The sequence below is a fragment of the Tripterygium wilfordii genome, chromosome 17 (assembly GCF_013401445.1).
Source record: "Tripterygium wilfordii isolate XIE 37 chromosome 17, ASM1340144v1, whole genome shotgun sequence".
Classification (NCBI taxonomy): Eukaryota; Viridiplantae; Streptophyta; class Magnoliopsida; order Celastrales; family Celastraceae; genus Tripterygium; species Tripterygium wilfordii.
Window position 1 is genome coordinate 12,572,341 of NC_052248.1, and position 13,427 is coordinate 12,585,767.

Consider the following 13,427-nt stretch of genomic DNA (forward strand, 5'->3'; position numbering starts at 1 on the left):
ACTAAACAGTTCTATATGTGAAAGGCTGATTATTGCCTTTATTTCATGCCCTAATTTTTATTTTATGGGTAAGTGGGGGGATTGGAAGAATTGAGCTCTTGATCTTAATTTTACTTATATTATGCTATAATCATAATATTATTTTCTTCAATTAATATAGTAATTTTTAGATAACTTGATGAAATAATAACAAAATTAAGGGTGTTACAAAAAAAAAGTGATCAACTGGAATATTTAAAAAAAAATATAAGAAGAAGAGCTGTTTGGGCCGAATTGGGCGATGAAACAAATGGGCCTTACCAAATTGGGCTCAGCTCAGGTAGGAACTCTATGCCCAAAGTCCGTGCAACCACAGGCCCACCACGATAACTCGCGAAGCATTTTGGATCGGTGAGAGAGAGTCGGAGAGGATGAAGGCGAAAGAATGAAGAATGTCCGGCGTTCGACGCGCAGATGTCTCCATTACAATTGAGTTCTCATCGTAGTTGGTGTCTGTTTCGGTGTTCTAGTTCCTTCTCACTCTAAAAAGCAATTGTGTTTTGAAAGAGAGAATATGGAGTACAGATGCGTGCAGTGTGGATTTGGGATTCAAACACTGTACGTGCAGTACTCTCCGGGAAACATTCGTCTCATGAAATGTGTAAGACCCATTTTTATTTCACTCTTTGTTTCATTTTCTTGGTGTTTGATCTAGTCTATTTGTTTTCTTTCTTGAAAGGGGAATTGCAAGGCTGTTGCCGATGAATACATTGAATGTGAAATCATGGTAAAAACCCCCTTTGACTGGATGAAATTTCAAAGCTTTGATTTTCGTTTTGATATTACTGTTGATGATTAATTATTGTAAATTGATGCAGATTGTTGCAATTGATTTGATTCTCCAGAAGCCAAAAGCTTATAGGCATCTACTGTATAATGTGCTCAGACCAGAAATTGTCAACATTGAACTACCCACAACTCACTCATGATTTTCATTTCCTTTTTTTTTTTTTTTTTTTTTTTAATATTTCTCTTAAAAATATCAATTCTGCAGTACTAGTTACAGTTCCTGTAAATGTTACAAATTGCTCTGAACTTTTCTTACTTATCCATACGATGTTTCTGAATGTTGGAATCTTAGCATTCTTCAAACGGATTTTTCCATATTAGGTGACATTAGAGTATGCGCCTTCAATGCTTTTTCAGTGATCTCCTTTCTTATTGGGGTCCTACAACAGTTGCTCTTAATATGTGATTCTAATTTATTTTTTATTTCCCCTATTTTGCTATTTGGGTTAAGAGGGACATAGTTAGCTGAGGCTAACTTTGAATTGGCATTTTAACAACTTTGCAGGGCTTATTGTGGAAGTTATCTGTTGGTTTTCTGCTTTTGGATGCTTGTATCCATTGTTTGGATTTTGGATGCTATTCTTGTTTACAAGTTAGAGGCTCTTCATTATTTATCTAACGGATTGCATCAAGTTTATGGAGTTCCCTTAACAATTCAAAGATAGAAGCCTGCTTTTGAGGAGAAGCGGTGAGGAACGGGGATCGTCCATTAGCTTTTCGTCATTAGTATGGACGTGTCAAAGGGTAAGCAGATCTGATTGGCCTGCAGATTAATTGTGGCAGTTAAATGTTGATGAATTTTATTTTATGTTAAGCTAACCTGTGAGAAATGGAATTTTAGGTGTTGATGGATGTTATTGTTGGAAACTTGATGTTTCATCTTGTATTTTTTGTTGCTACTTGAACGTTATTAACTACATTTGTCATAGTTTCCAGTTAAATATTTTCATCTCTTTATGCTGTTTGCTACTTTCAGATACTTCCTAGGTTGGAAAAAAGCAAGAGTTTGGTTATCTCACCATGCTATTATCATCAGAACCTGAATTCCAACCAACTGGGGGTTGGCAACACTAAACCCTAAGAAAAATTGGTTGGAAGCAGCTATGTGGATCCTTCTTCACCATTTGTTCCTCAAATTCAAAATCTTGCAGGTGCAAAGATGTTTTGCTTGCCCTCCTCGTCTCAAGTGACTTCAAGGTTTTTCTTTTATCCATGATGGTATGCTTTCTTCATGCTGCTTACTGGAAAATAAATTGCTGTCTTTCTACTTTTAGCTGCTATGCTCTTCTTGTTCCATATATTTAATGTAGATATGTCATATTTTCATGGTGAGCACAAAACAATTCTAGCTGTCCTGAACTAGTTTGTGATAGGCTTTCTTGAGTTAGTTGAGTATGTACTAACTGTCATGTACATTTACAGGTCTGGGAGTTTCCATAATCTGTGGTTTACATTATTGATTTATATGCGTTATCATCCAACTCCATGGCGTTGAAAGGTTCGATAACAAGACCTTTTCTTTTTCTTGAAAGAGTAAACTTGTTGATTAATATCCGTGACTTGTCTAAATCAGCCATCCTTGTCTTGTAACTTATCAAGTTCTAGTTAAATCTACTTGAGAAGTTTGTACGAGCCTTTGAATAAAGGATCGGAAATGAAAATATTTTGTTTCAGCAAACATCTGCAAAGTTCCTCTTATTATTCAGGAACCTTACGCAGAAATTTTTTATAGCTTGTTGATGATAGATCAAAATTGTGATGGTAAATTTTAAATATTGTTTCCTGACCTGAAAAAATTCTCTTCTATGTTGTGGAACAGTTATGACAGAGTCTGCCATGAATCGGTGTATCGCAGCCTGCTTTGCTGCACATGCTGTAAAAATTTGTATCTCCAGAGCTGCTTACATTTAGGTTTTGAAAGCGTTAAAACTTGTTCAATTGCAAAACACCCTCATTATATCAGCATGTCTGTTGTTCAATTGACTGATTTATCATTTCCCCTGACAGCATTGTCGTAAGTAAAATATTTAGTTTATAGGTTTACTAACTGCAGAGTCTAATACCTCTCGTACCAGTTTCTGGTACACATTTCACCTTTTATTGCATTGAAATTTCAAGAGTATGAATTCCTCATCAGGAAAATGCTTGGCGCCCCCAATTTATAGCTATCATTTTATCCTCAAATTCATGTGAATTGTCGAATTTTAAAGAGGCTCTACATGTGTGTTTATAATCAATGACTATCCTCGATGGATTGGGGGATTTAATCATTTAGCATAGCTCTTCCTCATTATTGATATGGCTACCTTGAAAACAATTCATGGCGTTTTTTTTTTATTTTCTCAGATTTCAGAAGCTTGCACAAGACAACAAAACTTGAATTTCCGTGTGAGTTTCCAGTCGAACTAGAAAACTTTACGCTCTCAACATTTTATCATCAAGGGGTGGTGGCGCAGTTGGCTAGCGCGTAGGTCTCATAGCAAAGAGTGATCCTGAGGTCGAGAGTTCGAGCCTCTCTCACCCCATAATTTTTTGATTTTTAAAAGAAACATTTTTTAGTACAATCCTAAAATTCTGCGTAGTTCGAAACCACACTTGCATAGCATACAAGCATATAAGAAACAAGCCAATAATTACAAAATAGAGGTCTGTACAGGAAAATAAAACATCATTGCCAGTTTCACTAATCATCTAGACTTCTCAAACCACTTTCAAGTTTTTCTGCTTAATTCCATGTCAGAACAGAATTCATTTCCAAGGTGATAATTCTGCACTTCTGTTTTTTTGGTCCCCCAGAGCAAAAAGAATGTCAAGCTAACTTCACCCCTTCAAGTCCTCTCAGTATTGAGGTCATTGAGTCACTGCTACTGCTGCTTGATTCTTCTGTAGCATCTTCGGACCATGTTTCATCACCGTCACTGCTTGATTCTTTCGCTTCTTTTGTGGTATCTTGGGACCATGTTTCTAATGAAGATTTCCGTTGTGTATAGAGACTTTTCTTAGCTGGTGAAGCTGTCGTTGATCCTTTTTTAGTATTATCTTTTGACGTTGATTTGGGTGAAGATTTTTGTTGCATATACACACTCTTCCCTTTAAGTTCTCTCAGTAAAGAGATCATTGAGTCACTGCTGCTGCTGCTTGATCCTTCTGTAGTATCTTCGGACCATGTTCTCGATGAAGATTTCCGTTGCGTATACACACTTTTCCTAGCTGGTGAAGCTGTCGTTGATCCTTTTTTAGTATATTTGGACGTTGATTTGGGTGAAGATTTTTGTTGCATATACACACTCTTCTTAGCTGGAGAAGATGCGGCAGCAACAAAAGTTCTTTGGCTCCCTCCAGAGCCATCGGCACTTTTGATCATTGGAAGAACATTGATCCCATGAGAAGATTTTTGTACCACACTCACTCTTTTCTTAGTAGCTGGTGAAGCTGCGGCGACAAAGAGCGATCTTGAGCTATCTAGAGAGTCATAAGAACAACTTTTGACCAGCGGAAGATCATTGATCCTGCGGGAATAGCTTTGTTCCGTATCAACTCTTTTCTCAGTAGCTGGTGAACCTGCAGCAAGAAAGAGATTGTTGGGCTATATGAAGAATCATAAGAAATTTCAACAAAGCAGAAGGGCGATGATCCTACTAGAAGATTTTCCTCCCATCTTGTCACCTTTCTTGGTAGCTGGTGAAGATGCCGCAACAAAGCGAGGTATTGCATATGATTTTTGTTGCATATGGACACTTCCCTTTGCAGCTTGTGAAGCTGTAGCACTGACGCGAGATATTGCGCTATGTTGAGAGTCATTGGAATTTTCAACCAGTGGAAAAACATTGATGTCACTGTCACGTGAAGATTTCAGTTCCCTTGGGACACTTTTTTCTGTGGCTGGTGAAGCTGCAGCATCTGAGAGAGATTTTGGGCTATCTTGGGAGCCATCAGAACTTTCACATATTGTAAGAGCTTTAATTTCTAGAATTTCATCCGAGAAAACCGTACAACCCGGTAACCTAATGGGCAACGAAGTAGAACATAGCGGAGGAGCTAGTGGTTTTTCATAAGTAGAAACACTCGCTCTGCTCCTATGCTGGTCAATTATTTCAGTCACTGGGGAATCCTGTAAAAATGCACGCAAACAAGAAATACAGTAACATGAGAGCTTCGGACCTAGTCATGTTACTACAAAGTTTGTATGGGTTATACACATTCTAAAGCATAAATTTATCACCTGAACTTCTGCAGGAGAAAGCAGAGTTGTTCATTGTATGAATTTCAATGGAAGCATTGTACTGTTTTGAGGGGAAGTGTAATAACGATGGACCGTCCTTTCCCTTGTATCATTACAATACTCCCATTGACATTTTTCTACAATTATGGTTCATTCTAAGAAAGTTCAATTGAACTGAACATTTTAACCAAAGAACATTCATTCTAAATGTCAAATTGCAGCACTTATTTTGAATTGAACTTTATTTTTATTCGCTAGCAGAGGGTTATTCTGTTTACCTGTGTTCTCTGATCAATCATGCACCAATCGCCCCTAAATTCATCGGATGGGTTTGTTCTCTGATCAATGCTGCGAAAACCACCTCTACATGAAGTGAATGGCTCTGTTCTCTGATCAATGCTCCGATAACCATCGCCAATTGAACTGAATGGCTTTGTACTCTGATCAATGCTGCGACCACCACCACTCAATGCACCATTTGTTCTATGATCAATGATGCTGTCATCGCCCGTAACGAATGGGTCTACTTGAGTTTCTATTTCTCCATGGTTGACATATTCAAGACCACGAAGAAATAAGTCGCTATCATCATCAGCTTCAATGTTAACAAAAGAATTAAAAAGAGCTCCTTCACGGTTATTAGCAAAGCAATTTTCAGCTTGAATGTTGTTGGCTGCCACGGCCTCCTGCTGCACCTGAAATTCAGATGCAGGGGGGAGAATGGTATCCAGTAGCTCCAGTGGTACGGAAGCCAAATATTTGATAGCCATTTCTATTGAATTATTCCCCTGCATATAGAATCACAAAACTGAAAAAATAAGTATGGCTCTCAATCCACCTCTCATAGTGAAGAAATGTTGAAATTTAAAAGTGTCAGCCAATGAATCTTTTTTATCACCTCTGGAGAAGAAACTTTGTTCTCCAAAACACAATTTCCATTTTCAGTAGGAAGTGTCCGCTGAGAAGCATTCCTTATCACCTCTGGACTAAAAACTGTGTCGTCCACAACACATTCTCCATTTTCAGTCACAAGAGTCTGCAAAGAAGTGTTCCCTATCACCTCTGGAGCAGCAACCGTATTATCCCCAACATGATCTCTGCTTCCAGCAGGGGCATCGCTACTTGGTTCGTGTCCAACACCGGGTGTACCATCATTCTCCTCACCTTCTTTTTTCTCTAAGCGACAAAGAACAAACGTCCTCTACGCAGAATAAGAGTAAAAATCACAATATATCATGAGTTCTAATTGCAATATTCCCCATATGTCAGTGACCATATCAAACATTAGCTAGTGATTAAGTAAACAAACATCATCTTTGAGTATACGCATTATATTCCGATTTCCGAACAATTCAACAGCAATAATTCATATAAAATATAGCAATACCAAATTAGGGAATGTCAAACATGCAACCAAATATCTTAAACTATGGAGAGAATTTGGAGACAGTACCTCGCCGGAAGGGACAAAAGTGGGATGAAACTCGTGCATTACCCAGTTGGTTTTCTTCCCATTAGGACTACGGCCCGTGTAGAAAACCAAATTCTTCTTGGCACCGATCACTTGTTTAGTAATCCCTTTCCTTATTTTCCGATCATTACCAGTTTTTTTCCAGTATCCAGCATCTGTTGTCCTGTTCACTCTTTCACCACTCGCGTACTTGAAATCCTTCCGACAGAAGAAATGCCACATCGAATCTGACTGGATTGCAGAAAGCCCTTCAACACAAAACAATCACTTACAATTACGAAAGCACCAACATTTTCGAATAGAGAGAAAGAAAAACAGTAATTGGGGTTTTTACCGCTTAAATCCCATGGCTCGTGCTTGAAAACATTGACCTCGCTTATTGCCCGCACTCGATGAACATCGCCGAGCAGCTTCAGTCTCAGATAATGGTCTATGATTTCTATGTCAGTTGGATTAAACCTGTATCCCACTATGTCATTCATTTTCATGTTTCTTTGCTGTTACACAGTTGCAGCTACGAAGCAAAGCAGCTCGAGCAAGTGTAGCAAGTGCTTCTTATTAGTCCTTACAGCAACTAAGGCAGAGCGAGGTAGACGAAGACTGTAAGCAGAAACAACCCTGTATTAGTACTATTTATTCCTTATTTCCTTTAGTTGAGACTTCGCTGAGAAGTTATTTAGGCACGTGTGAACCCTGTTCCTCACTTCGCTGAGAAGTTATTAAGACGCGTACGAAGACTTTTCCTCGCTTCGCTGAGAAGTTTTTAATAGTGTCAACAACGAGTAGAGAAACAACACGTGGCAGTTCACTGTAGCGAGAAAATGGCACCACGTCATCATCGTATTGGACAAAATAAGAGTTTTAATTTTAAAAATAATCGCTGTCTCTCTCTCCTTCCTTTCGGACCGACGGAGACATATGAGTACGATACAGTCTTCTTCAGGACTTCGCTCTGACTTGGGCCTTCTTTAGGGCTAAGGAAACACGGTTGTCCCGGCTAACTGAGTAAGGTTTCAAGTTATGTACTCAACTTGAGCCCGTCCATGGCGGCGGGAGAAAGCAGGTACTCGTTGATGGAGGATTTTTGCCATTATGTAGAGTAATTTCTTGAGCAGAGAGAAAATACGTTGCTTGGCGATGAGGCTCAGCATTTGATTATGGTGTGTAAATCAACGTGCGGCAAGGATCCGATCCGTTGTTGATAGATTCAGTGATCTAAATATCGGATCTGGAAGATTTACGGGAGACTCCGATGTGTTCTGCTTTGGTGGTCTCATTAGATTTACTTTCGTTTTCCTTATCAAAAGAGATCGTTCCTTGTATGAGCTTCGACAATGTTGGAATTGGAAGGGCTGAAAGCAAAAAGCATGAGCAGAAAGGAGAGGAATTTGAGCAGAAAGCAAAAAAATCAAGTGTAAAGGACACGCATGAAAGAGGCATTTTGCTGATTAGGATTAAAATTGTCACATGTCAAGTATTTTTAATTTATGTTAAATAATTTGTTTTTACTGTACTTTATATTTACTATTTTTATATAATTAATTAAAATTTATTGAAACCTTAAATAGGTTTACTGCAAGCTCTGCAAATAGATGGTCTGCTGCAGACCCCCGGACCCTAACGATCCTAGCCAAGAGTGTTTTGTCCTGATTTTACTTAACATCTCCAAGGGCATTGTGTAAATATAACAAGTATATAAATTCCAATGAGAAACATTTACAAGTGTAAGGACAAATACGAAGATGATTATCACTATCCATCAAGTGGACAGCATTCCAGACATGCTGGATGGATATATATATAGAGATACACACACACACACACAGTTATACACACAGTCACACACACAGTCACACAGAGACTCGCATAGCTATTAATATTAGAAGTCTCATTACTCAGTGAAGAACCATCAGCTCCCTCAGAAAAACTACAAATAAAAATATCCCCAAAACCACTTTGGCTATATATACTGATGGTGGTGGCTCTTCTATAAGGTTCAGAGGAGATGACTCCATGACAATGAACCAATTCTTTCCATGACGACCTGGTGCCTGTGGCGATGGTGACTTAGATTTCGAACTCCTGCTGCTGCTTTCAGCCATTTTAGAGGACTTATTAGACTCCACCACCATGCTTCCTTTCAGGTCGTCGGTATCTCCTTGTCCTTCAGCTTCTTTGGCCTGCAAACAGAGATAATGTGTTATTCCCATTACTCATTGAAGACCCATCAGTCTCACAGTTTTCACAAGCACAGCCTCATTATGATGTTGCTCTCTGAGACATTTCGACAAACACTTGGTACCGTTGGTACGTATTGAACTAGCGCGTCACAAGTACATGTAATATCTCACCTTGTTTTTGGATGCTGCTTTGGGTGGGGAATACATCTCACATCTACCCTGAAATCTCACAGGTACAGGAGGTTCAACTTCTTCATAGTTTCTGGATTCTGGTTCATTGTGTGATGTAGAAGAACCTCCTCCTTGTTTATGACGATGCTGCAATCACAGATCATGTGTTAAAAAAATCAAACTTCAAAATATTTCCACATTCTAAAATAGCTGCAGCATTTTGTTCTCACCATGATCCTGGATGTTACTTTGGATACTGAATCACCAAAATCAGCCTGAAATACCCTATAAGGTTCGTGAGCTATGACGGCTTGGGATCGATTTTGGGAATTGCTGGTTAGTGTATCAGAAGGTAAACCTCCTTGAGGTTCAAACATATAATTGGCCTCCTCATAATCTGCAAATCTGTGTGAATTGCTGGTTAGTGTATCAGAAGGTAAACCTCCTTGAGCTTCAAACATATAATTGTCCTCCTCATAATCTGCAAATCTGGGTGAGCGTTCGCGAATGCGCACTCTACTTGACGACTCTGATGGGCTATAGTCACGAAATATTGCAGCCAAACTAGCTCCTTCATGGGAGTATGCATCCTGGTCCAGAGAAAATGAATTCACAAACATTTGAGGCCTTTCCGGCTCAGGAGTGTCAATCATACTCCTCAGCAACTCATCACTAAATGTATAGGAATTCTGATTGGGGTCAATAAGTGATTGAAATTGAGCCATTATTTCATCCAGGCGTGAACCATCTGCCTGTGTAAATTACAGGAGTAAGCATCAGACCTTGCAAAATGCTTCTTATTTTTTTCTATGGAAAAGAAAATATCAGAAACTGAATCAACCACGCACCCTATTTACCTCGCCCATTATATCGTCGTCTGCTCCATTTTCAAGATCATAAACTAAATGCTGCTGACTCGGCTCGCCTTCCTCGCTGCTTGAAATATCAGTTTTGTCGTCATGTTTATACTTCAAGCGACATAGTACAATCTCCCTCTACGAATTGAATCACACAAAATTATGGGTATAGTCCAATATTATCAATATAAACATCAAATGCTGAAACAAGTTTCAGCAGGAAAGGATGAAATGATCAGCAGCACATACCTGGTATTTGACTTTTGAATGATATTCATGAATCACCCAACTAGTTTTGATGGCTTTGTCTTTGGGATTGTTACTATTTTCATGGAAAACTAAAGTTTTCTTGATACCAATAACTTTTTTCATTCTTCCTCCTTTGATCATACGGTCTTTTCCGGTTACTTTCCAGAATCCCTCTTTTGTTGTTCTGTTGAATCGTTTGCTATTCGTATACTTATAATCAGGGCGACAAAAGAAATACCACAATGTATCATTTTCCGTGTTAATCTGTGACAACCCTAAAGCCACAAATGGAATTACAGTTTCCAAAACCTTCCTGATGATCAAAAACTGATTAACTGATGGGATAAGTAAAACTCATCTGATCATAACTTTCTACTTACCGGGTAATTCCCACGGCTCGAATTTGCAAATATCAATCTCAGGAATAATTTCTGAGACCTCGTCATCACGTCCAAGCATTTTTAGCTTCATATAGTGATCGACAAGTTCTTCATCGGTCGGATGGAATCTGAATCCAACCACACCTACTGATGCCAAATCTATCGCTCTCATCATCTTTTCTTTCTAAGATAAACAAAAAAAACAATCCATGTAACTCATTGATATCATAAAAAGAACACCCAGAAGAAAGAAAACACAGAAGAAAGAAGAATTACACTCACTTGAAAAGAAGTTCTATTTCATTCCTCTTCCTAAAACAGGACTAATTTCCGAAACAGGGGAGACTCTGTTCTTGACCTTAAAAGTTCTCTCGTTGATCAAAGTCTTTGTGTTGATATTAATTTTGATCTGAAAACACCTTATCAAAGCAGCAGTCTTGAACATTCTTGGAAAGGGCAGTGAAGAAGTTACTAAAAAACCCACTGTGAGTGGGTTCCACGACGGAAACCGTGTGGGTTCGTTTCATATATGTGTATAGCCGCGTAAGAACTTGCATATCACTGTCAATTAGAACTGCCTTTTTCGTGTTCAACTGTGGAAATTTTGAACGTTATTATTGTCACTACTCACTAGAGGAGGGTTCGTGGTAGTTGTGGAGGGAGGATCCGGAGAGTTTGAATAAAAAAAGAACTCCTCTCAAGTGTAGCCCAAAACTCATTGGTTTCTCTTGATTATTAGGGTACTTATAATGGTAAAGTGTTATTGGATCAACAAAGATGTTTCTTTTATTGATGTCGTTGTATTGTAAAACGTGTTTTGCTTATGTGGTTGTATTGAAAGAAGTGTTTTACTGTATTGGTATTTTGTGTTTTGGTGTAGTTTTGTTATGGATAATATGGATGAATAAAATGTTGTTGGCCTCCATGTTAGATGGGAAGAGAAAGTACATAGAAATTTGTGTTTTGTTGATGTGGTTGTATTGAAAGATGTGTTTTACTGATGTGATTGTATTAGAATACGTGTTTGACTTGACTTTTTGTATAATAGATATGTGATCCATAATTAATTTTGTTGGGGACATTAATACTTGCAAGTGCCCTTATACTGTGGAGATTCAACTAATCTCTTTAACGTGGCTTTCAATTTGTTGTACAAAACGTTAAGAAGAAAACAACATGAAATGGTGAAAAGTGAATTTGCAATACGTTCTAGAATGTTCCATGGGTGGTCCAACCGTGCCCCTAGCTCCATCACGTCAATGCGTACAAAAATTTCTTACATGACGATAGAATAAATATGGTGAAAACTCAAAACATGACCAGAAATGTATTATTCTTCGTTGGAATCGATCTCAAAACCTTCCAAGTTTATACGGTTTTGCCTTAAAAAAAATTACCACTAGATTATCACCCAAATAATTGTTTTTTTGGTACAAATTCTGCTATGCTCAGAGAAAGACCCCACTTGCGTTGTCATATCTTCGATCTAATTATGCAGTAAACTAGACATTCTAGTCAACCATGAAATTCAGAAAGAAACAATGAAAAAGAAAACTCACCTTTAGCCTTTCTGTTGCAGAGGTTTGTTATGCTCCCCACTCTTTTTTTTTTCTTTTTTAGAATCAAGGGTCCAACCATTTCACTAATCAAGGGTCTAACCATTCCCTAATTTAGATATTCTAGTCAAGCATGGACTTTGAGAAAAAAGAGGCACTCATCTTAAGATGGCTTACTACTTAGATATTTTCAACAGTTATCTGCTCCACACTTGGCTACTAATAGTTTACCATGAACGCTATAACTGGTAGTATGGTACACCAGATATTTCAACATTAAACTTAGTACAAACAAACTTCATTACCTTTCATTCAACATTTATAGTTTATATTTCAACATTAAAACCCTAACACACCAGTACATTTTAGTTCAAACACATACACTCCTAAGAAAACTTAAACAATATAGTTATATGCATATTGTATCAATAACCATTCGAATATGTAGAGCTTCCATAGGAGGGTCCTTCCTGCCACATATACATCTCCAACTGTTGTGCAGATGCGTAGCCGAAATCCAGATCATGGAAGGCGGTTGGAAAATAGCCCAAATCCTCCTGAACTTGAGGTTCCATCTACATAAACAAGCAGTCATTAGCCTTACAGTAACTTTAAATTACAAATACAAGTTATAAAGGAGGAATGTGTTTCTAACCTGTTGATTTGCATTCTGGCTTGGCTGGCTTTCTTCATATATTGGATCATCAGTGCTACCGTCCGGTTTTAGCTTCAAACGACTGAGAACGAAATCCCTCTGCACCAAGTTTATTACTTTAATCATCTGATGATCCAAGAATCAATAAGTAGGTGTGATGCAATACCTGGTTGATGTTGTTGGAATGGAACTCATGAATAACCCAATTAGTCTTCACTCCATTAGGTACATGACCTTCATAGAAAACCAAAGTTTTCTTGGTGCCAATCTCATTGTTGTTTCCATCCATGATTCTGCGATCCTTGCCCGTACCTTTCCAGTACCCACCATCGGTTCTCCTGTTCGCTCGTTTGCTGTTTTTGTACTTGTAATCCGGACGCGAAAAGAAGTACCATGTGTAATTGTTTGTTTGGGTAGCAGCCATCTCTACAATAACACAAATTCAATTCAAAGGTTCACACCTTCAACATGAACATCAAGGCTATGTTAAGTAATGTAAATGTAATGGAACGTTCGTCGTTTGATACGTACGGGGTAACTGCCCAGGCTCGAAGTTGCAAATATCCAGCTCTCCAATAGCCGAGACTTTGTCATCCAAACCAAGTTTCTTCAGATTCAGATAATGATTGATGAGTTCTTCATCGGTGGGATGGAATCGAAAACCCGGTCCTTGTTCAAAATCCATTGTGCTCTTAGAGTCTTCCATACAAGGAAAAGAAGATGAAGAACAAAATCACCAAAAGAGTAACAAGAAAACAGAACAGAAACAGAACAAACAAAGCAAAACTTACCTGAAAAAAACAGAGATGGAACAGAGTATAATATATCTAAGAAGTAGAGGATGAGGTAAATGTTGTG

The 13,427-nt window shown here is 38.3% G+C and overlaps 3 protein-coding genes, 1 non-coding gene and 1 pseudogene across 9 annotated transcripts; 2 read left to right on the forward strand and 3 right to left on the reverse strand.

The window, feature by feature from the left end:
* The first annotated feature begins 157 nt into the window (after positions 1-157).
* Positions 158-2,970, forward strand: LOC119981954 (annotated as a pseudogene).
* Positions 2,971-3,269: 299 nt separating this feature from the next.
* TRNAM-CAU lies at positions 3,270-3,353 on the forward strand. The gene is given in 2 exon segments: positions 3,270-3,307; positions 3,318-3,353. It is a non-coding gene; the product is annotated as a tRNA-Met (tRNA).
* Positions 3,354-3,407: 54 nt separating this feature from the next.
* On the reverse strand, positions 3,408-7,143 carry LOC119982337. 5 transcript variants are annotated; one of them, XM_038825656.1, is made up of 7 exons: positions 6,856-7,143; positions 6,504-6,769; positions 5,949-6,251; positions 5,452-5,838; positions 5,329-5,400; positions 4,468-4,939; positions 3,408-4,389 (listed from the first exon to the last, which is right to left on the reverse strand). In XM_038825656.1, the coding sequence occupies exons 1-7, from the start codon at positions 7,007-7,009 to the stop codon at positions 3,638-3,640; spliced, it is 2,406 nt and encodes an 801-aa protein (XP_038681584.1). In that variant the 5' UTR covers positions 7,010-7,143; the 3' UTR covers positions 3,408-3,637. The 5 variants fall into 5 exon arrangements, with proteins under 5 accessions (XP_038681584.1, XP_038681585.1, XP_038681586.1 ...); XM_038825657.1 differs by having other exon boundaries at positions 5,329-5,394; positions 5,446-5,838; XM_038825658.1 differs by having other exon boundaries at positions 5,329-5,389; positions 5,441-5,838.
* A 1,028-nt stretch (positions 7,144-8,171) lies between these two features.
* Positions 8,172-10,795, reverse strand: LOC119982338 (protein NTM1-like 9). 2 transcript variants are annotated; one of them, XM_038825659.1, is made up of 7 exons: positions 10,641-10,795; positions 10,359-10,542; positions 9,979-10,253; positions 9,721-9,867; positions 9,103-9,624; positions 8,873-9,019; positions 8,172-8,701 (listed from the first exon to the last, which is right to left on the reverse strand). In XM_038825659.1, the coding sequence occupies exons 2-7, from the start codon at positions 10,531-10,533 to the stop codon at positions 8,417-8,419; spliced, it is 1,551 nt and encodes a 516-aa protein (XP_038681587.1). In that variant the 5' UTR covers positions 10,534-10,542; positions 10,641-10,795; the 3' UTR covers positions 8,172-8,416. The 2 variants fall into 2 exon arrangements, with proteins under 2 accessions (XP_038681587.1, XP_038681588.1); XM_038825660.1 differs by having other exon boundaries at positions 8,196-8,701; positions 9,730-9,867.
* A 1,306-nt stretch (positions 10,796-12,101) lies between these two features.
* On the reverse strand, positions 12,102-13,427 carry LOC119981678 (protein NTM1-like 9). Its single transcript, XM_038824769.1, has 5 exons — positions 13,361-13,427; positions 13,101-13,268; positions 12,736-12,995; positions 12,570-12,668; positions 12,102-12,489 (listed from the first exon to the last, which is right to left on the reverse strand). Exons 2-5 carry the CDS (start codon positions 13,252-13,254, stop codon positions 12,340-12,342), a joined length of 663 nt encoding a protein of 220 aa, XP_038680697.1. The 5' UTR covers positions 13,255-13,268; positions 13,361-13,427; the 3' UTR covers positions 12,102-12,339.